General features: G+C 37.6%; 1 protein-coding gene across 3 annotated transcripts in view; it reads right to left on the reverse strand.

Annotated features, from left to right (window-relative positions):
• GPC5 (glypican 5) overlaps positions 1 to 23,809 on the reverse strand; it is a 1,417,426-nt gene that overhangs the window by 1,028,915 nt on the left and 364,702 nt on the right. Inside the window, exon 6 of one of the 3 annotated variants that reach the window (XM_060636858.2) lies at positions 1,211 to 1,769. The exons of the other annotated variants lie outside the window; for them this stretch is intronic. Coding sequence (XP_060492841.1) covers positions 1,709 to 1,769 — 61 coding nt within the window. The 3' untranslated portion in view covers positions 1,211 to 1,708. Of the gene's footprint in view, positions 1 to 1,210; positions 1,770 to 23,809 lie in introns of those variants that run through there. 3 annotated transcript variants of the gene reach the window in all.

Genomic DNA, 23,809 nt, shown 5'->3' on the forward strand with positions numbered 1-23,809 from the left:
CAATATGAAATCCGTGCATTCATAATCCAAGGGAGTTCAATCCCTATTCCTAAGAATAGAAAAAATATATCTAGAGATGACATTGTATTTTGGTATTTTGAGGTATATTACAAAGTAAAATGGAACAGGTATATGATATGGGCCTTCCCACAAAGTCCTTAAGAATAAGTTAAAATTCACAACTAGCACAAGTAAAATAATTCCAATGGGATTAATTCCTAAATTGTGTGAGTAGGCTTTCAGAACAAGAAAAAATGCATACGGGGAAACAGGAAAAGAGGAGTTCTGAGTTCACATACTTGACATCTTTCTCTCCTCACACCTCTTTGCCCTGGGAGGCAAGTTTTCACTGAGGCACACCCAGGTTAATTCACCTTGGCCACACCGCTGCCAAGCGGAAGGGTCAGGATTCAGATCCATCATGGCTAACCGCCAGCCTACTCATCTTTCCATTCTACCACTTGCCAAAACCCCAGGAGAAATCCTTCACAGCTTTAAAAAGGGTGAGAGAAACTGGCACCCTTGCTTTTCCAGGGTAGCTCACAGAGTGTTTTCTATGGGCTTTAAAATATGCATTACTATACACCAACTGCTGAGCTCTGCTGCACCGGATGTTTTTCTTACAAAGACCTACTATAAATAAAAATTGTAATAAAATATGATCCAGGAAACAGCTGGTTCCTAGGATGAAGGCATATAAATGAGTAAGCAGTTAATTATCTTCCCCTTGATTTCAATGCTGCATGAATTCACCCTTCCTTAAACTACACTGAATAGGAACAAGCAATGAGTAACCCCACTGACAGCATCTTTTCCCTCTCTGAAACTAAATCCATCTTGCCCTTCATAGTCCTCTAACCCATGCTATTTGTCTGGGAATAGCTTCTCTATCAAGGGAAGAAAAAAAGAATCTCCTTGAAAAGGAAAAAAAAAAAGTACCTCCTACAATTCTTCCATAGACATTCATTTACACATTCACTGCATACGCATGCATGCATTCAACAAATACTCTCCAATGCCTGCCTTGTGTGTCACAGGCAGAGGACACACAAATTTGCACAAGACAAACACAATCCCTGCCCATGAAGAGCTTACAATGGCAGAAGGATGAATGTGGGAGGCAGTACAGTCAAACACAAATAAATTACACACAGTAAGTCATAGTTAAATATTTATTAAATGAAGCCCTTTTGGGCTAACTTAGCCCTTATTGATCCCTCTGAGGACCAAGTACTTAGATTGTGTAACATTATTTAGCTAGGTAAGCTTCTGGAATAATGGGGCAACGAGTGATATTCCTTTGCCATCCAGACATAATCCAGGTAAGTGCTCTTCAAGTACCTCACGATGTGCTTGTGTAGTAGACGTGGGAAGGAGTGGGATAAGAGGAGGAAGAAGTGGAGGAAAAGAAGGAAGAAAAGAAGGGGAAGAAAGGGGGGAATCTCACTGAAATTATTTTTTGCTTTAGGAAAAATAAAATATTTCTTACTTGTGAATAAATCTATTTTTTTAAGTGGAAACTAAATAGGAAAACACAAACCGAGGCAGAGGCAGAACTCTATTTGTCTTGGGTGAGAAATCGGGTCCCATGTAGGGTGGGGAGGCACTGCTGGGGCCAGAGCCTGAAGGTCAATAGGAGCAGGAATATAGGTTACGTTGTGACATATGTGATGGGGTAGAATCAGGTCCAGATTTTCATCACCTTAAGTCAGATGATCTGTGTCCGTGGGGCCGGCACATTGCCTAATACACCACCTCCATCAACTTTTCTGAGGAAACAATATTATAAAAAATCAAGTATTAGAAGAATTCAAGGAAAGGGACACCTGGGTGGCAGAGTTGTCGGCTCAGGTCATAATCTAATGGTTGGAGGGTTTGAGCCCCACGTTGGGTTCTGTGCTGACAGTGCGGAGCCTGCTTGGGATCCTCTCTCTTGTTCGCTCTGTGTCCCTCCTCTGCTAGCTAGCTCTCTCTCTCTCTCTCTATCTCTCTCTCTCTCTCTCAAAATAAATAAGTAAACTTAGAAAAAGATTTTTTAAAAGATTCAAGGAAAGCAGGGGTGTAAACAGAGTTACACTGCTTTCCCTCACTCTACACCAAGAGCATTGCGTGCTCTGGGCTGCTGTGGGCTTGCTCTTTAGTGAAGACAGCAGCCTCTCCAGTCACTGGTGCCAGCCCTCTCAAGTTAGCACTGAAGACAACTGGAATGCAGTGATGTCTGTAACGTACTTGAAATCTTCCAAATGCATGTGTACATAAAAAGCAGACCTCAGGTGTCTGCCGTCCTCACGTAAAATAGCATTCAGTCCACAAAGTGATGGTAGAACATCAGCAATCAAAAGCTACTGCATTCCACCAAGAAGTTGAGAATGAATTTCAATGTTACATCTGTAAAAATACAGAATATTATGGAGGAGCCTTTCCCTCACATACTGTGCTAAAACTGAATTTACGAAGCCTGCAAACAGGAGACAGATATAATGGATGTGGATCTATATACACAGAGAGAGACATAAAGAGACATAGATATAAATACACATGTTTATGTAACAGAATTTGAAGAGTACTTTTAGGTATTCCTGAATGTTACATTAAACCTTTCATTTAAAATAATCTAAAAATCTTAGCCTAAATATTGATTTTCTTATCAAAATCAGTATATACATTGATAGGATTTAACTCTTGGGGGAGGAGGTGTTTTAAGTGCTAGTATCATTCAGTTAAATCTCAAAAAAAATGGTAACATTCTACTTTCTAAAAATTAACTTGATATTCTAAATTAACTCTATTATTTCTAATCCAAAACGTCTTGCATCTTGTGTCTACACAAGGTGGAAGAAATTTGAATAAGGTCAGTGCTTGGCACCTTTTAAAAATATCTTCCTTTATATTCAATATTTGGCAAACCTCATCTGCCCCTTCCTTGAACCTTTCCACCCCTCACCTAAAAAACGTGTTCTGGTGCTGTCCCTATTGGCTTCTGGATTGCCCGGCACTAACTCTGCCTTTGCACCAACCACCTAGCAAGGAATAGGATTCTGTTCCACAAATGCTCTTTACTGTACTGAGGGCTGGAGAGGTTCTTGCAGTCACGCTAAACAAGAGTTTGGGATTTGGCAACCCAGTGCATGGGTCCTTCTGTACCACACCACAGCAGCCCCAGTCTTGGCAGTTAGTCAAAAGCTAATGAAAATTTCAAAGGTACAAAGCTCTTCTCAGAGCTCCAGAGAAGCAATAGAGCTTTCAGCAGGATCGTAACAGGTGCATCAAAGTAATCCAAAAGAAAAAACCAAAAGTCTTCTTGGGTCTAGAAAAAAAATAAAATTAGAAAGATAAACACGCACATTATAAACCCTGTTTTATGCGTCAAAGAGCTCCTCTTGATATTCAGCATATAACTGCAAGAGGATCCAAACAGACCAGTACAAACTATAAGGGCTCATAAGTATCAGAATTTTTCCAGCTTTAAAGAACAAACATAGGTATCTGCAGATTGAAGTGCCCCACTTTGGAATTTCTGCTTCAAACCACAGAAAGGTGGTGGCTACATCACACTTTGGTCTTACACTGCACAAAATAATTTTTTTAACAAGCAAAACATATGTGGGAGATGATGAATACAGATTTCATTTGAGCTCTGTACTTCTTGATGGTAATTCAGAGGTCAGGATATTTCTACCAATATACTCTTGAGAACTGGGACAGAAAGAATCAAACAAGAGCTCTCCTTCTTTCAATCCCCACCTTCATTTCTGCTATTGACTATGTTTCCTTATTCCAACAAGTAAGTGGGCACACAGGAGAAACAGAAACTGAGGAAGTGACCCCCTCTGTCCGCTGGTGAGTGAGAACAGGAGTGCTGGGGCGGTGGGGAGGGATGGGTAAGTACAGAGACAAACGATACAGCAAGTCCAGGAATAATGGAAAATATACCAAACAAAAATGCAAGAAATTATGGAATAGAAGAGGACGAAGCAGACCCTAATGTTGATTCTACAACTAGATTTAAATTTGGGCAATGTTTTAAAGCTTTCTGGGATTTTGCTTCCCCGCTTGGAGAACATGAGTCACAATACAGGTTCGAACTGTTTCACAAGTTTGCTATAGGGTACAGATTAGCTAGCGTTAAAGTGCTTCAACAATATTTTTCTCATAAGCTGTATTTAGGGTTCTCCTATTTTTTCATAATCGTGGCAGTGTTCCTTTATTCCGTAGTTGCACAACAACAGGAATGCATGCATTAGACAAGCATTTGAATATAGAGGGACAGACAAGATCTCACGGTTCTAGGAAATAGCGCAGGAAGATTTAATAGACTCTAAAAAGACATTCTTATATTTATAACCTGGACTAATACAAGCATTACTCTGAGTCCATGCTAGTTAACTCCCCCTGAGGTAATGCATTTATAAATATTGTCTTTATTGCAGGTGCAGATCTTTCCAGCTCAGCCCATAAAGCAAGCTTTCAGGTGCTGCACTTTCCCTTCATTCGCACACTGTCTGATAGGTTTCTGATCACTGGACTCCGCACCGTCCTGGAACATCGGAGGGGCTCACTGACACTGCAGCGCCCCATTGTGGTTACACCAAGAAAACGTCCTGAGAGCCGAAGTATGGCAACGTGTACTTAGACATTTGCTGCAATGTTATTGTATCGTTGAGGAAAGACGTTTTCCATATGTGACTTTCACACAGATTCATATGCAGAGACCAACATTCTGGAGCTTCCTATCTGGAGTATTATTGTATAACAAATCCATACTGCAGTGGATACTAGCAATGATTTTGTTTTGCCTATAGCAGCATTATATTCAAGGCAATTTGTAACACAGAAATAGATGACCTCCTATCCAATTTTTTAAAAGTAATCTCTCAAAAATGCTGTAAATATACAGTTGCTGTATGCTTAACAGTGGTTAGAAAATTAAAACAGATGCAACTGAATGATTATTGTAACTATAAAATTGTAAAGTTTATAAAAATAACAGTCTTTGTAGTTGGACTTGAATTTAATTCCATGTGATCAGTGCCAGTTCAAAGGTGAAGACAGAGAGGTGAATTCCTAATAGATGGGATGTATCAGAATCCATAATAATGACAAGGATAGGAAGGCACAAAATCAGAGCCAGCAGACCTATAATCAATAACCCATGAATTTGGTACACTCTTCTTTCTTTCCTATTGTATTTGGGTCCTCCTAGGCTATTTTGTCATGTGTGAAGTCATGAAAAGGCAGAATTCATCACTAGGAAAAGAGATAGTTATGCCTTTTGGATGAAGGAAGATAGGAGGAGCTGTTAAAACTTTTACAATAAGACATACTGAAATCATCCACAATCGTTTTCTGCCAGAAAAAAAAGAAAAAAAAAAAAACTATCTTAAGTAGACTAAGAAGGGTAGTTTATGTGCTTCATCACTGCTTTTGTAATCTTAAATTCAAATTTTCTTTTTAAAAGAATATTTATTTATGGGAGAGGGAAAGGGAGAGACGGAGAGAGAGAGAGAGAGAGAGAGACAGAGAGAGAGAGAGGGAGGACAGGGAGGAACAGAGAGGGATAGAGAGAATCCCAAACAGGCTTTGTGCTATCAGTGCGGAGTCCCATGCAGGGCCCAAACTCACAAACCTTAAGATCATGACCCGAAGCTGAAATCAAGAGTTGGATGCTTACCTGACCACACAGGTACCCCTTGAATTCAGATTTTCTAAACTTTTTCCATACTATACTAATCCTACAAGATACTTAAGTGAAAAATATTTTGTTGCCAAAATATTCCAAAATTTTCAGGAAACTGTAAAGTATACAATTGCCTCCAAGAAATTTATTGTACATTGGCCTAATGTTTTGAAAAAATCTTACAGTAAAAAAACAAACAAAATGTACTTAATATTGTTAACAATATATCTCCAAAATTAGTTGAAATTTTAATTTTCCTTGTTGCTCCTCTGAATATCTCCCAAATCAAATGCTGGAAAATACTTCATTGTACGACTGATCTTCCATTATATTGCTTTCTCTTACATGTGTTATTATACTGTTTAGCTGCTCAATTCATTTGACACGTGTGCATTTACAATTATTCACTGACATGCATAACAAATTGTTACCCCTCAAAAATATTATTATCACCAGTACTTAAATCTGCCAAATTTATACTAAAACAAGTATGGCTAAGTAAAAACACAAGTATAGGGAAGTAAAAAAGTTCTTAGATCACTTAGGAATCAGAAATAAAAATCAGTAGCACAAACAAAACTGTTGGTACTTCTCAAATTATTTTCCAAAGGATAATGTTGCCTCATTAACTAATTTTGACTGAGGACATTTATGACCGTTTACCTAGAAAAGAAAACCTTCCATTGTAGTGTGCCTTCTCTATGTATATGACTGTGTATGAGTGTGTGTGCCAATTTCCTTTATTTATAGGTCTAATTAACTTACTAATTTATTACACAATCTTTTTTTCACATGGAATAAAATTTATGTGATAATTTCTGATATCTGAAAAGGATATTTGGAATAATCATAACCCTATTTAGATAACCTCTTCTTGTATCTATATTATATATAAAAAAGTAAAATCTATTGTTTCTTAAAAGCTGGTGACCAAATTTCAGATGCTTGTTGAAAATGGAAATATTTGCGTTAATTCCCAATGAGTATGATTAATTAGGATTAGAGTAGGACCTAGAAGTCTGCATCTTTAATAAATTCTGGGTGAATCTGATATTAGTTGGTCTGAGAAGCAGGCTTGAGGAAGCACTGATCTGTTACAAAAAGAACTATTCTCTTCCAATACCCAAAAAAGGAACATGCATCGAATGCATTGAAACTCTATTACAAATACACCCAAAATAATAGTGCAAATAAACATTGTGATATAATATGAAATGCTGATAATCTGGGGTATTGCTGGTAATATTTTTAAATAAGTCAGTTGGTTTGGTTTCTCTCTCCTTTCTTCGCTAAATAGTGTATATATGCCAGCCTTAAAAAAAAGTATATTTCTATTTCCCATTTCTACTAATATACTTACAGCTTCTAGCTCATTTTTAGTCAAATTTTCTAATTGAATTTCCTTGTGCCCAAGTCGAAACTAAGAATGGGAAAAAAATACACCAGTATTTTAGGTCTACTTTTCCAATTTACTACTAAATCTCAGAGAACTTGTCTAAACTTTATTTCCTGTTTTGTAAAAGGATAATATATCTCAGGGTTATTGTAAGGATCCAAGAGGATAATTTGTGTGAAAGGTCCTTAAAAAATAAAGAAGTGTAGTGAGAATGAGAAGCATTATCCCCTGTCATACACTCATTATAATCATGCTATTGAAGAACGGATATTAGGTTGTTTCATTTATTTATTTATTTTTAAAGCTCATTCATTTTGAGAGCGCGCGCACACGCGCGCGCACACACACACACACACACACACACACGGGGGAGGGGCAGAGAGAGAGGGAGAGAAAGAGAATCCCAAGCAGGCTCCGCACTGTCAGATGCAGGCTGGAACTCACAAGCTGCTGCAAGATCATGATCTGAGCCAAAGTCCAACACTTAACCAACTGGGCCACCCAGACACCCAAATATGTGGTTCTTTTAGAGTAACATTTAAAATAAAGATAAAGTGAAATTAAGCTAAGTAAAATAAAATTAAATAAAAGTTAAAAGCAATAAAACCCTATTTCTGCTATTGTGCACGGAAAAAAATTAATTCACTACGGAGAAAATCTATTGCATTTGTTAATGATTCGACAAAAGAAAACATGAAGTTTAAATTTCATTAACTACTTCCCCATTTAAGAGTAGGGAGAAACAGCCCACTACCAAAAAAACCAAAACTTTAATAATTTTTCTCTTCAGTTGCAAAGCTAAACAAATTGATGATACTTGATACAGAGAGATATTCCCGGAAACCCTCTGCCACCTAGTGTACAAAAAGCATTCCAGGGATGCTCACATGTTTGCATTCAGCCATCAGAGTTATCTTTGCGTGTGTCCAGGTCAGCTATGAAGTTATAATTTGGAGTGGGAATAAAACACTGCATTTTCTAAAAAGCATCTGGCCTGAGAATCAATATAGCATTTCATTTCATTTTAGCAGCACTTTAAATTAAAATCCCATTTATAAATGTTTTAATACGGCAATAAGGGACTCCTGGGTATGTTTTAGTCTTTCATTAATATACACCTCTTGTGTGCTGCAAGATACATGCGCACTGAATAAGTCCCTTCAACCTTTCAAAGTGCTAATTAATGATCCAATAAAGCAAAGCCTACAGTATCTTAATGGGAGCAAAATACAACTCTTTAATTGGGAAAATAAAATATTAAAATTTCCTTTCCAATAGCTCTTAAGCATATGCATGAAATAAGTATCAAGGGATTAAAAAATTGCAAAGACTCTTTAACCATATTTTTATATGCACAGTACCACCCACTTCTCATTTTAAGCTTTAAATATTTTCAGCTCAGTTTTGCATGGAGGTGCGGGTAAAACTCAGAGGTTGACGGTGAAGGAGTATAGAAAGCTGGATTATTAAAATATTTTGAAAAGTACAATGTCAACTATGCCATACTCTCTCTCTTAGCCCTAACATCTTTTGAGCCAGTTATTTTTTGACCACTTTTCTAAGGGGGGTGCGGAGGGACAGAGACAGGGAAGGAGGGATGGGTAAAGGCTATGCCTCGCCATGTGGTTCAGAGAAGGGATGCTTCCCCCCAGCTCTGAAGCAGTCCACAATGAAACAGGACTCATCAGGGTGCTTTCACTCTCTGCTCACTCCACTTCCTGACATCTGTGAGAGGATCTGTGTGGCCTGCACTTCAACCTGGCCTGCCAGGTCTGGTACGGAGATTTCATCTCCTTTCCTCCAGCTGCCTCAGCCTGAGTGAAGGTTCACATGCAAACCTCTCCAGCAAAATTTCAACCTAACAGGCAGGTCTTTCTTGTACTTTTGCTCTGCTAAAACTCCCTGTCTTAGGAATTCAAGATGGCACAATGACTTGTGATCCAAATGTGCTATGCAGTTACTGAACTGTTCTCCTGAGATAATTTTAGCACACCAAAAACCATTAGAATTAGCAAGAATAATCGGACAAAGTGCAAACAAGAAAAAGAAGAATTCATCTTTTTTTTCAATTCACCAAGCTGCCTTTTGATGGCTAACAACTGCTAGCAAAGAGCATGTATCAGTTAAATAAATCATTAGCCTTAAGCAAGAGACGTCAGGAGATTCTTCTAAATTACTTGGCACGATGGTTGGCGAGCACTGAGGTAAAACTCAACGTCATACCTGTAAAGGATGTGTTGGCACAAGGGTGTGGTAATGGGACAAGAGAGAAAAATCATGATTGAGTCCAAACAATACCAGCAGCAATACACGGTCACCCTTCTAATGAACACAAGCAACAAACATACTATTTGGAGACTAATTGCGCCATGAAACAGTGACACTTTAGATGCTGAAATCCATGGTAAGCAGCAATATTTAAATTTTTTATAAATATTATTGAGAGATACAGAGCATGAGCATGGGATGGGCAGAGAGAGGGGGAGACACAGAATCTGAAGCAGGCTCCAGGCTCTAAGCTGTCAGCACAGAGCCTGATGCGGGGCTCGAACCCACGAACCGTGAGATCATGATCTGGGCAGAAGTTGGATGCTTAGCCGACTGAGCCACCCAGGCACCCCTCAATATTTATATCACAAACCAGTATATACATATATATGACCAGGCAAGTGAGTGTGTATGTGTGTCTTTGCATGTGTGCACACGCATGTGTGTAAAACCAAATGAAAAGTTTCACACAAAAAAATACTTAGGTTTACTAGGAGTGGTATACTCTGCTTTATTCTATTCTTTTTTTCATTAATTTTAAAAATAAAGATTAATTTTATTTTATTTTTCTAATGTTTATTTATTTATGTTTGAGACACAGAGAGAGGGAGACAGAGTCCAAAGCAGGCTCCACGCCTGTCTGTGCAGAGCCTGATGCAGGGCTCCAACTCATGAGTCATGAGATCATGACCCGAGCCAAAACCGAGTTGGACATTTAACTGACTGAGCCTCTCAAGTGCCCCTACAGATAAATTTTAAATTGATTTTATAAGGTCTCCATGGTGGGTCAGATTCCAAAAATATTTTTTTAATTTTTTTAAGAATTTTTTAAATGTTTATTTTTGAGAGAGACAGAGCGTGAGTGGGGGAGGGGCAGGGAGAGAGAGAGAGAGAGAGAGAGAAAAGAATCTGAAGCAAGCTCCAGGCTCTGAGCTGTCAGCACAGAGCCCAACATGGGGCTCAAACTCAATAACCATGAGATCATGACCTGAGCTGAAGTGGGATGCTTAATGGAGCCACCCAGATACCCCAGATTCCAAAAATATTTTAAAAACTATCTTTATTTATTAACTGTATTAAATAATGAATCATTCAACCTAACCTCTTAATACTTAAATTAAGATGATTTATTAATGTGGTGCCTGTGTGGCTCAGTCAGTTAAGCATCTGACTTAGGCTCAGATCATGATTTTGCAGTTGGTGAGTTCGAGCCCCACTTCGGGCTGTGTGCTGACAGCTCAGAGCCTGGAGCCTGCTTCAGATTCTGTGTCTCCGTCTCTCGCTGCCCCTCCCCTGCTTGCACTCTGCCATTCTCTCTCTTAAAAATAAACATTTAAAAAAATCTAATAAATAAACTATTTGTCAACAATAATTCTTATAACAAAGGTTTAAAGAATTGGTAATTATTTCCGGTATCAATTACAGTTGTCAAAAATGAAATAACCCATTGCTATATACCCTGAGTCTCTGAATACTTTTAACAGATAATTTTAACTATTTTTTAAAATGTATTTTATTTGAGGGAGAGGGGGAGAGGGAGGGTGTGTGTGCAAGCAGGGGCAAGGGACAGAGAGGAAGAGACAGAGAATCCCAAGCAGGTTCCGTGCTCAGAGCAGAGACTGATGCAGAGCTCAGTCTCCTGATGCTGGGATCACGACCTGAGCCAAAATCAAGTCGGACACTTGACCGACTGAGCCACCCAGGTGCTCCAATTTAACTATTTTTAAACCATCAACCTTGGAAGAAAGCAAAGGACATGATCATATATATTTATTTCTTGCTATATTTCAATTTGTGTACTTTTTTTAAATGACTTTTTATTGTTTTATTTATTTATATTTTGTTTATTTATTTGTTATTGTTTGTGAGAGACAGAGAGCACATGAGCGAGCAGGGGAGGTGTAGAGAGTGAGGGAGAGTGAAAATCCCAAGCAGGCTCCACGCCAACAGCACAGAGCCCGATGTGGGGTTCGAAACCAGGAAGCCATGAAACCATGACCTAAGCCGAACACAAGACTGACTGAAGCTTAACCAACTGAGCCACCTAGGCACCCCTCATTTTGTTTACTGTTACTTTGCATTAGTTTGCTTAATCTCCACAACAATCTGGTCATGGAAAAAGCATTACTGCCTCCTCTTATACATGAGTGACCAGACTCACCAAGCTCACCTAATCTGCCCAAATCATTTATTTATCAAGTGGAAGACAGAATACGAATCCAGCTTATCTGATTCTAAGTCCAGGGCTCTTTTCTTAAATCATGCTAATACTAAGTGCTACCTGCTATGGTTCCAATAATTTACAAATTGCTCTATCAGATCTGACATGTGAACACACAAATAGGACTGTGTTTGAATATTTATACTCTTAATTCATAAAGTCATCTGCTTAATCCATGCCCACAGAGTCAAGCAGAAAATGCCTCCAAGGAGGAAAACTTACTGAGGAATGTGGTATGTGGACATGCCCAACCACAGAGAACCACGGCCTCCCTGTTGGTGGCACAGAGGTCTGCAGTGATTTGAAATGTGGACACTGGAGTGAATGAAGCTGCTTGGATTCAAATCCTGGTGCAACAAATGACTGGGCGTGTGGCTTTGTACAGGTCGGCTCTGCAGTGTGCAAACGGTGACAGTAATAATGGCCCTCACAACAAAATGTTACATGCTGCCCACTACGTAGCAGGCGGTTGATAAGTGTTAGTAGAAGCAGTTCCTCTGCTGACATGTAGTCTTGTGGCATTACCAAATTATGACATAAAAATAGACAACCGACTCACTTTACTTCTGCTTCTATAGTTTGTGAACTATCAGTTTGATTTGAGGTCATCAGCTACATGGTACAATCCATACTCTCAGAGACGTGCTCTCTTGGGATGCCAGAGAAGTTGTTGGTTGGGTGCGGAACAATATAAGGAACTCAAGAAAGAATTGTGTCAGGGAACATTGTGAAAGCTGTGTAAAATTTAAGCAAATTCAAGCCAACAAACCATTTTAAACTCGAAAATGTGTGCACAATATCAGATGGCTGAGGTATCCAAAGCAAAATCAAAGAAACAATCCCAATACTCTATTTCTGAGGAAACAAAACAAAACAAAACAAAAAACAAAAAACACAGGCCTGGATGTCATAGGCAATTATCTCCACTCAACATCTGGTTTGGATTTAGATAAAACCATAAAAAATTGCTGTCTTACTATTAATGGTCCTGACATTTGTATTCAATGCCTTGGCTATCAAAATCTTCCCACATTATTCCAACTTAAGAGAATTTCAAAGATAAGAGAAAACAGCATTAAGATTGGCCTCTAAAACCTAACAGGTATATAGACTGTCCCAGACTTGAATAATAAATATATAATAATATAAAAAGCTAATGTGATCTTTTAAAAATTTAAAGGAGAAAATTTTAACATTATAGTTAAGAACTCAAGATATTCCAGTCTGCTTTATCTTGTAAAGATATTGTGGAAACAAATGAGGTAATAACTTTGAAATGTATTAATTGTATATATTACACATAAAGATAAAAAGACTGAGTAAAAATAGAGCTCTAGACTTGCAGATCTAAAAATCTGCTCCATTGCATCCAGACCATTAGAAACAAACAAGATTGTATTTCAAAACATGTAGGGAAAAGAAATTTCATAATCTCCTTTTAAAAATCCATCCTATCTCTAAAAATTCTCTTAGAATGCTTGCCATTTGACTGACTTAGATTCTTACCCCTAAGTGTGAGACACAGTGGTTTAATTTTTATCTTTATGAACAAAAGACATTGAGCGTAACCTGAACTCGGCACAAAAATAGCCACATTAGCGATTAAATGATAGGAAATAAAATCAAGAAAGATACTGTGAGAGGAAATCTGACTGCTATGAGATAATAAAGAAGGTTGAAAGGGGATGATCTATATGGCTTCTCTGAATTCCTTGCTCGTAGTCTCACTAGTGTATCGTGAATTTGAGTGACATATGTTTACTATTTTAAACTTCTGATCCTTAACATTTCAGTGCCGGTTTCCTTACGTGGAAGGAATACACAATGGGAAAGCAAGATAAGTGAGACGCTTAAATAGCTACTTACATGTGCTAATTCCATCTCTTGTAAACCCCAAACACGTATCATTCTCTTTTAGGTGCATAAATTTACAAATGTTGTATCTTTATTTTTCTGCGAATAATGTTGAGTTGCATATGTATAAATGATTTTTTCATTGAAACATTTTGTTTTGTTTTTTGGTGATTTTTTTAAAAAATTTAAGTCCATGATTTTTTTATCAATATAAAAATAATCAGGTTACTAGTATCACCTCTGAGGCATTTATAAATTATAAATGAAAATGTCAATTTCTTTTTGTTTCAAAGACATGTGATTTTGTTATATAATGGATAAAGTTCAGAAAAGTATAAAAGGACTTTGACTATTAAGATGTTGAAGAAATAAAAAGTTAGGGCTGCTGCTTTCATTTTATCATTAATAGAATATGGGTGAGGGAGTTGTATTCCCAATATTAACATTTTCTTCTATTTCTTTTCTTTGAAGTCTTTAAAATAAGCCCTTAAATATCAGTAAAAGATACCAAGCTTTTTGCTAACAGTGTGTTCGTTTTTTAACTTGATATTCAATAAAACACTATCAGAAACATGAAATAATTAAATTTGTTCTTACATGGCAATTATGTTGCCATTCTTACAAAATAACTAATATCTTCAGGAAATCTATTCAACAAATACTTTTGGGGGACCTACAATATTCAAAGAACTATAGCAAATCCTATGTTGTACATATACTGAATACAGAATGTACTGTAATCAAGATAGATCTAGGATATACCCAGGCCTTGATTATTATAGATTCTGCCATAATACATTTTATAACCTGGGGGGGGCGGGAATGAGCACACAATAACTATATGCATCAAGAGGTAAATAAATTTGGAAAATTTTCAAAGAAAAACATAGGTAAATGACATTTTAAGCGATCAAAAGGACATCTTTCCATTCCTGGGAAGATTTGCTCGTTTTGCTTTTCAAATTATCCTACACTTTTGAAATCACTCTTTTTACAAAAATCCTCCCCTGGTTATTCAGAAGGGAAAGATCATCCCCCTAACACATACATTCCTATTTACACTGCGCCCCATTATCCGTGCTTATCCTTCTCTCTGACGCCTAATGTAAATATTTGCAGAAGCCCCAGCTATGTGTCAGCCGAGCTGTCAATCCGGTGGCTCTCACGGGTGCTCTTTTGATGGGAACACAACCACACAACAGGACCACAGGGCCCGCTGAGGTATCATGAGCAGCTCAGCTGTCAGCACACCACCTGCTTTCCACAGGGTTGTGACTTTGTTTTCCTGGTGTCTTGTGCGGTTCACCTAGCAGAAAAAGCACTCTGTCAACATCAGCTGCCGACAGAACACATTCCAATTGTTGGCTCTCATTTTAGGGGCTGATGTAGAGCTCTTAATTTTGCCTTTCAAGAATTTGTTTTCTGATGTCTAAGTTGGATGCTAAGTACCTTTCTTCTAAACATCTTGACTGAGTCATGGTCATCTGCCTTAGTTAGGAATTCCTAAACGGCAAAACTCTGTTGACATGATCTGAGATGATTCACATGAGGAAAAATAAAAAATGGGGAATGCTGCTTTTATTTGTTTACTAATAAGGAATATGGAGGAGAGAATGTATTCTCAATGTTAATGCTTCTCTATTTTTCTTCTTCTTTCAACTGATAAAAACAAATCATTTGATATCAATAAGAATGCCACCATTTTTTTTTAACTAGACAGAATTTATTGTAATTGGTGAGCAAAGTACTTTTATAGTAGACTAAACTCCATGGTGTGGACATAGCTGAAATATTCCTCAGTTCTTTATGTGTTACTTGCTAATATTGAATACAGTTTGGGCAGTAGTTACTTTTTTTTGAAAGAGACAGGAAGACACGAGCAGGGGAGGGTAGAGAAAGGGAGAGAGAGAGAGAATTCCAAGCAGGCTCCACACTGTCAGCACAGAGACTGATGCAGGGCTTGAACTCATGAACCATGAGATCATGACCTGAGTCAAAATCAAGAGTCGGGCACTAAACCTACTGAGCCACCCAGTTACCCCTTGGCCGTAGTTATTTTTGAGTAAAGTGGTGGCTCCCAGCAAGGCTGACTTTGCCCCCCATATACTCAGAAATATCCTAGAGGAAATCAGAAAGGTCCACTGGTCACTGAGTCAAAACTCCCAGATTAGAGTCCTACCTCTAAAAATGCCACTGTTTTAGGGTGCCTAGGTGGCTCAGTCGGTTAAGCGTCTAACTTCAGCTCAGGTCGTGATTTCATGGTTCGTGAGTTTGAGCCCTGCATAGGTCTCTGCACTGACAGTGTGCAGCCTGCTTGGGATTCTCTCATTCTTCCTCTCTCTCTGCCCCTCCACTGCTCACTCTCTCTCAAAATAAATAAATAAACTTAAAAAAATAATGCCACCATTTTTAATAACAATAATGTCCATTTTAACTTTAACACAGTATTAGACACAACACTGGACTCAAAGTGCTCTCTAAATGACATAATAAATGAGAAAACACCAGGAAGAAGAAAGTAGTCTAGAATTGAGGATTCAGGAAGTTAATTATATTTCTACATCAAAACTGAATTTTGCAAGGGAAAGATGCATATGGATTTTTTCTTTAGGCAAACATCAAAACTGTCTTTTTAAAAGTGAGATCATTTATGTGAGCCTGTGCTGTGTTTTTATACTAATCTATTATATAAAGTGGAGAAATGATAGTTATTGCTAAGAGTACAGCTCAACTTATTAAAGTCGAGTGATTCCATGGTACAGGAGGTAAAACTGAAGTTTATTAAGCACAGGTAATTTTAATTTTAAATGCTAATTTTAAAGCTTGATATGCCATGGGAAAAACATTAAGAGTTAAGTTTCTTATCCTTAGAAAAGGATAAAAGATAAAAAAAAAGATAAAATCAAGAAGAAGATAAAAATCAAGTCAAGATGTGCCACTGAAAAAAACACAGAGAGAAGAAGTGCAGACTCAAGACTAAAACCTAAACCAAACCAATCAAATATTGAATCAAAACAGAGAGAGAGAGAGAGAAGCTGCTCTGGCTTAACATAGTCACATGAAGACATTTATTCCTTCTCCTTCTGATGCCTTATTAGAATGGAAATAAAGAAGCAGTGATTTAAACCCACAAATACAGAGATCAGGAATGTGCCAATAGCAAAGAGGATTTTGCCACATTTCTGAAAGACAGCATGTGCAAAAGTAGCGCCCGAGGAAGTCCAGAGAAAGGTTGGGCTGAGCACAGAAGGGGCTGTAGTCAAGGAGAGGGTGAACACACAGGATGCAGACGGGAGGGGCGGGATGGCAGGGTAAGGACCTCATTTACCAGGTATACACACGAGATGTGGCAAGCCAGAAATTAAAGGTGTGAGCATTTTGGGAAAAGTGACTAAGATAACCTGGAAGAACTGAGCATATCAATATAGCTAGAAGTTGAGCAACAGGAAGGGGAAGTGAGGGGAAGTGTTCTTCAGAGGCGTCTATCAAAAGAGTCATCAATAAATCATGCCTAGAATAGCCATCCCAAGAAGTAGAAATAGAAGTATCTAAGAAAAGCATTAGTGATATGATGATATAACAAAAGGATCCCCAAACAGAAAGCTACAGTTTGTTGTTGGGATTAGACTGAGTTAGAGCGGGGAAACCATTGCCCTTCATGAGAAAAAGATACTTTCACTATTAAGTGTATGGGTTACTGAGAATAACAAGATAATAAAAATTATCGACCCATATATGTTTTAAAAAGAAATAAAATCAGTTCTATAAATGTCCAGGTTTATCAACAGTTAATGCCTGAGCCAAATTGCCAATCAATAAGTGTTCACAGTGGTATGAGAGTAAAAAAATATAGATATATGGTGGCAGAATGGTCCATAAAATCATTCATACCCTACTTATTCCAAGCACACATCTGTGGTTCATCCACAAAGAGAGTGATTTTCGATCTTGCCAAATTTCTTCAGAAAACTAAACCAATTTTCCTTTGTCCTTCCGTCCTTCCATCAGGCTTGCCTGTATTCAGTGATTCATTAACTCTGTATTCAGTAGCTGCCCTCTATATTGGATTCTAGAACACAAAGATGTGTAAAATGCAAACCATTGCCTGCAGTTATCTCCCTGGATAATGGCAAAATCATGCCTCTCAAACTAATAATTACAACAGATTTGTTAAACTGTAAAATACTATTATGTTCATGGACTGAGATGTCTGATTAGAAAAAGTTTGAAAACTTCCAGTTAGAGGGGCGCCTGGGTGGCTCAGTCAGTTAAGCATCTGCCTCTTGATTTCCGCTCAGGTCAAGAGTTCATGGTTGGTGAGATTGAGCCCCACCTCGGGCTCTGTGCTGACAGTGCTGATCCTGCTTGGTATTCTCTCTCTCCCTCTCTCTCTACCCTTCCCCCACTTGTGAGTACATGCACGCACGCCCTCTTTCTCTCTCTCTCTCCCAAAATAAATAAATAAGCATTAAAAAGAAATAAAGTCTGGTTAAGAGATCATCACCCTTTTCTAGAATTTGTCAAAGACACTTCACACAAAGTTTACATGAGGTCACCTAAGTACCAAAATAATGGGGATAAACACCTGTATGAAGAACACAGAATTTCAGATAAAGTTGTCTCAAATTTCATCATTAGTACAACCATTCATTACAGGAAATGTGTTAAGAAGAAATGAATAGCCACTTAGAATACATTAACATATATTTGTATATTAAGCATCCAAAAACTAGTTTGCACCAAAAAGAAGCATCAATAATATACTGTGTTAATAATATATATCAAATATTTAGAATGAGGAGAGGTAATTACAAGTTGTATCATTCTGTATCAGATGCTTTTCACTTGAATATTTGAGGAAATACTAAGTGTTCTGAACATGTTGAGAAAAGTTGATTCTCCCTTTTAAATAATCTGTAAAAAAGCCTATCTAAAATAATATGCCACTTGCACATCACTCTTTCCCTTTTATAGTCCTGATTTTACAACAGAGAAATTATCTCATATCATTAACATGAGCTAGAATGTAGCTCATGAGGGTAGGTAGGAGCTTTGTTTGTTTGGTTCAAATCTGCACCCTCAGCAACCAGAAGAGGACCTGACACATACTAGGAACATAAATATATTTATGTGAATGAATGTCTGTAAGCAAAAGTTAAGAGAAAGTAAACGAATGAATAAGTTGAATATACCAAAGGAGTATCACTAACTTATATTTAAAATACTGCTCTGAGACAAAGATTTTCTGTCCTTCCAAAATTTTCACAATGGAAGGAATTATGTTACTGGGTACTTTTAGTCCAATTTATCTGGAAAAACTATTCTCATTTTCTGCTTCTTCTTGACACATTCGGGAGGGAATTAAATTAGATTAGGTCCTAAAGGTTGGACACTTCTGATAGGATTAATCCCCCTTAAAAAGAAGAAGAAACAAGAGTTTTCTCTCTCTCTCGTTTAGCCATATGAGGACACAGTGACAAGGTGGTCCCCTGCAACCCAGGAAGAGAACCTTCACCAGCTATTGAATCTTCTGGCACTTTAATTTTGGGCTTCTCAGCCTCCAGAACTTTGAAAAATAAATGCTTGTTGTTTAAGCCACCATTAGCACTAGTCTGTGGTGTGCTGAAGGTTGGAATTAATATGAAAAAAGGGAGAAGGCTGAGGTTTAGAAGGTTGAAAGTTTAGAAAGGAAGATCAGTTCAGTTTTGAATGTCTTAGGTTTCAATATCTACAGACACCAAACTGAACACATCAAGTAGGCGGCTGAATACACAAGAGTGGGATTTGTAAAAAAAAAAAAGACAGATAACAAAGCAATTATGTTCATCAACAGCATATTGACATACTTGAAGGTGTAAGGCTGAATGAAATCACCAAGACTGCAAAGAGTATGAGTCACTGGTTTTCAGCCAAAGGCCAATGAGCCCCCCAGAGGACACTGGACAATGTCTGGAGACATGGTAAATGTCAAAGTTGAGGCATAAGGTGCTGGTAGCATCTAATAGATAGAAGCCAGGGACACTGCTAAACATCATAAAATGCACAGGACAACCCCACAAAATAAAAAAAAATGATCTGAACCAATTGTCAGTAGCATCATGGCTGACAAACCCTGGTGCAAACAGGGAAGAGAAAAGAACCGAGGCCTGAGCCCTCTGGTGCTTCAATATGAAGAGGGCAGAGAGAAACAACAAAGGAGATGGTGACCAGGCAACAAGCAAGGCAGGATGACAATGAGGAGTAGGTCGTAGCTGTAGAGCCACATGAAGAAGGGTACCAAGAAGCAGAGAGAAATGAAAAGTGCTAAATGCTGATAGGTCAGTCAGGACGATGCCTGAGGAATGACTGTTGAATTTGGCTATATGGAGGTCACTGGTGACATGAAAGAAAGCAGTTTGGTTGGTAGTGGTGGAAGGCAGAAACTGCTTCTCAATGATCAGCAAAATTTGACTCATTTTCTAATCTACTTATTGCTGATCAGTCAATATAAACTTAAACTAAAACTCATATATGGTTATAACCCCACTATGGTTAATTGACTGTCCTCTGACCTCCTTTGCCAAATAAGCTATTATGTTACTACTGTTATTATCCAAATATTATTATTTATAAATATCATATTATATAGAATATATATATGAATTATATGTCATTTGGTAAACCAGCTTATTTTGTGTAATAAAACTAACTTATTATCCAGATAAGCTGGTAAACGTTTAGCAATCAGCTAAGACTATGGAGAGGAGCCTCGAATTGCAACAAGTACTAATCATGGTGGTGTAACAACTCTCTTCGTGGCAACTTTTAGCTAAAAATATAAAGTAAACTAGCTCTCAAAACTTGGGAAAATTTACCAACCAGCTCTTTCCAAGAGCTGGCTCCTACATTTTATATCTGTTTTACTTTGGAATCTGAATTCTTCCTCCTCTGTTCTATATCGGATTACACTCTATCCAGCCCATGATTTACTCTCTCCGTTCTATGGTAATAGGTAATCTTCACAAAGCTGAGTTATCCTCTCTGCAATTTTTCAGTGAGTTTCTGTTTTACACAACTGACATAACTTCTGACATATTTCTGATGTAATTAATTCACCCTTCTAAATGACTACATCTAGGGGCACCTGGGTGGTTTAGTTGGTGGAGTGCCCAACTCTTAATCTTGACTCAGGTCATGATATCACAGTTGGAGAGTTCACACCCCAGCATTGGGCTCTGAGCTGACAGCCCAGAGCCTGCTTCGAATTCTCTCTCCCCTTCTCTCTGCCCCTACCCCACTCGTGATCATGCTCTCTCCTCTCTCTCTCAAAATAAATAAACTTAAAAATTTTTAAATAAATACATAACTACATTTATTCCAAGTGCCATAAATTCTAGATATGTTGGCTTTCCAGCATTGCATTAAGCTCTGTCTTTTGTTTTGAAAAGTACCTGCCAAAAATGACTGTTGCATCTGTGGAGGAAATGATGACACTGAAAAAAATGTTTGTTGGATATATTTCCCCTTTTCTTAAATTCCTTTGCTCTATTGCCTATCTGCTTTCCACTGTAAAATACAGCATACTGAACCATACCAGCTAAAGCTAACATCTGTCTATTAACTGTTTAATGATTATGTACTCATTTCTTTTTTAGGGATAAACACACAATGCATTTCAACCCAGGGTTTGTAAAGCAATATAGGTTTTTTTTTTTCAATTTTTCTAAATTTGACCCATGCTCTTTTAAGTAAAATCTCCTCACTATAATGCTTACCATTATCCTATAGGAGAATAATTATAAAATTATTGGAAAACTTCTTAGAAACAACAATTCAGTAAATCCAGATACATTAAAATCTGCCTTTAGTTTTGGTCCTGTGGTGAAAATTGTGCTAAACTAATTACAATGGTTGCTAAATAAATTTCAGTGCTTTGCTCCAACTAATAATTTACTAGACACATGACCAAGATGCTGATTAATATTCTTGGTATGTCAATATTCCTCACTGTTTTAATGACATTGCTGCTTAATTAATCTTGGCATAACCGCGTTCTACTAATAAATAGTGACAGGTAAGTTAGACAGGTAAAAATACATTTTAAAAATTACAATTAAAAGCATCTCCTGCCCATAGATATTTTTCCAAAGAACATACAGATGGGCAACAGACACCTGAAAAGATGGTCAACATCACTAATCATCAGGGGAATGAAAGTCAAAACCACAATGAGATATCACCTCACACTGGTTAGAATAAGTAATATAAAAAAGACAAGAAATAACAAGTGGGGATGTGGAGAAGAGGGAAGTCTTATGCACTGTTCTGGGAATGTAAATTTGGGAAACCACCGTGGAAAACAGTATGAGGTTCCTCAAAAAATTAAAAATCAAAATACCATATAATGCAGTAATTCTACTGGGCAGTTACTCAAGGAATAGAAAAACATCAATGCAAAAAAGATATATGCACCCCATGTTTATTGCAGCATTACTTAAAATAGTTAAGATATGGGGGCTCCTGGGTTGGTTAAGTGTCCAACTTTAGTTCAGGTCATGAACTTATGGTCTGTGAGTTCAAGCCTTGCATTGGCTCTGTGCTGACAGCTCAGAGCCTGGAGCCTGCTTTGGATTCTGTATCTCCCTCTCTCTCTGCCCCTCCTCAACTCGTGATCTCTCTCTGTCTCTGAAAAATAAACATTTTTAAACATTCTTTAAAATTCTTTAAAATAGCCAAAATATGGAAGCAACTGAAGAGTCCACCAACAGAAAAATGGATAAACTCACATTGAAAAGGAAAAATACTACATGATTTTACTTATATGTGGAATCTATTAAGAAAAAATAGAAATGGGGAGCCTGGGTGGCTCAGTCAGGTGAGTATCCGACTTAGGGTCAGGTCGTGATCTCGTGGTCCATGACTTTGAGCTGTGCCTCAGGCTCTGTGCTGACAGCTGTGATCCTGGAGCCTGCTTTGTATTCTGTGTCTCCTTCTCTCTCTCTGCCCCTCCCCTGCTCTCACTGTCTCTCTCTCTCAAAGATAAATAAACATTAAAAAAAAATTAATTAAAAAAATAGAAACCAACACATAAATACAGAGCACTGGTGATTACCAGAGGGGGGAGAAGAGTGGGGAGATGGGCAAAATGGGTACAGAGTGGGTGATTCAGACTTCCAGTTAAAGTATGAGTAAGTCACAGTGATAAAAGGCACCTCGGGAATATGGTATTATAATAGTGTATGGTAACAAATGGTAGTTACACTTGTTTTGAATATAGCATTACTTATAGAGTTGTTGAATCACTATATATACTCTTGAAACTAATGAAACATTGTGTGTCTACTATATTTCAATTTTAAAAAATAAAAAAAATAAAAAAAATAAAAATTAAAGGCAAAAGGTCAGCTCTCCCATATGTCTATACAATATAGACAATCCAGATGACTCCATTATAATATTCAGATGCCTTTTACTGTACAAAGTCGAAGTACCTGTGGCATTTGAGACTCCTCATTTGAGACTCCTACACATTAAAAAAAATTTTTTTAACATTTATTTTTTAGACAGAATCAAAGTGTGAGTGGGGGAGGGGCAGAGAGAGGGAGAAAGACACAGAATCCGAAGTAGGCTCCAGGCTCCGAGCTGTCAGCACAGAGCCTGACAGGGGGCTTGAACTCACGAGCTATGAGATCATGACCTGAGCCGAAGTCAGGCGTTCAACCAATTGGGCCACCCAGGTGCTCCTGCACATTTTTTTTCATGGTATATATTTCTCTGAGTTTCAGCCATCACCAAAATATCCTCTGTCTACTGAAAAACATTATATTATAGTTAAAAATAATTGGGTGGAACATTGTCTTAAAATGAGATATTCATAATTTGAAAGTATTATTCCATAGATTACAGTTTACTAATGAAGAAGAAAGTACCATTAAAATGTAAAGACCTCAAAGATACCAAACCTGTTTGTGTGTATCATGAATAGCACGCTGTCAGTAATATAACGAATTGGCATAACAGTGCTGGTGTGATACAGTGAGTAACACAGATCATCTAGGCAGGATGCTTGTCAGGTATGTTCGACCTGAACCTAATCACGAGGAAATGGTTATGCAATCTATGTTGGAGTATATACTAGAAGGACAACTACACACAATAAAAATATCTACATTAACTAAAAAATTTGACATATGAGAGAATGTTCTATATAAATGGAGACGGAGGATAAATTATATCCAAATGGAATGCATTAATAATGACCAGATCCTAGATATTTTTTGAAAAATCTATATAGGACCTTTGTGATAGATGGGAAAAACTGGAATATGAACTGTAGTGCAAATATTATTATAAACATTGTATTTAGTATATAATCATCTGGTTGTTACATTTGTATTCTTGTTCTTACGTGATA

The sequence above is a fragment of the Panthera onca genome, chromosome A1, assembly GCF_046562875.1.
Source record: "Panthera onca isolate mPanOnc1 chromosome A1, mPanOnc1 haplotype 2, whole genome shotgun sequence".
NCBI classification, from domain to species: Eukaryota; Metazoa; Chordata; class Mammalia; order Carnivora; family Felidae; genus Panthera; species Panthera onca.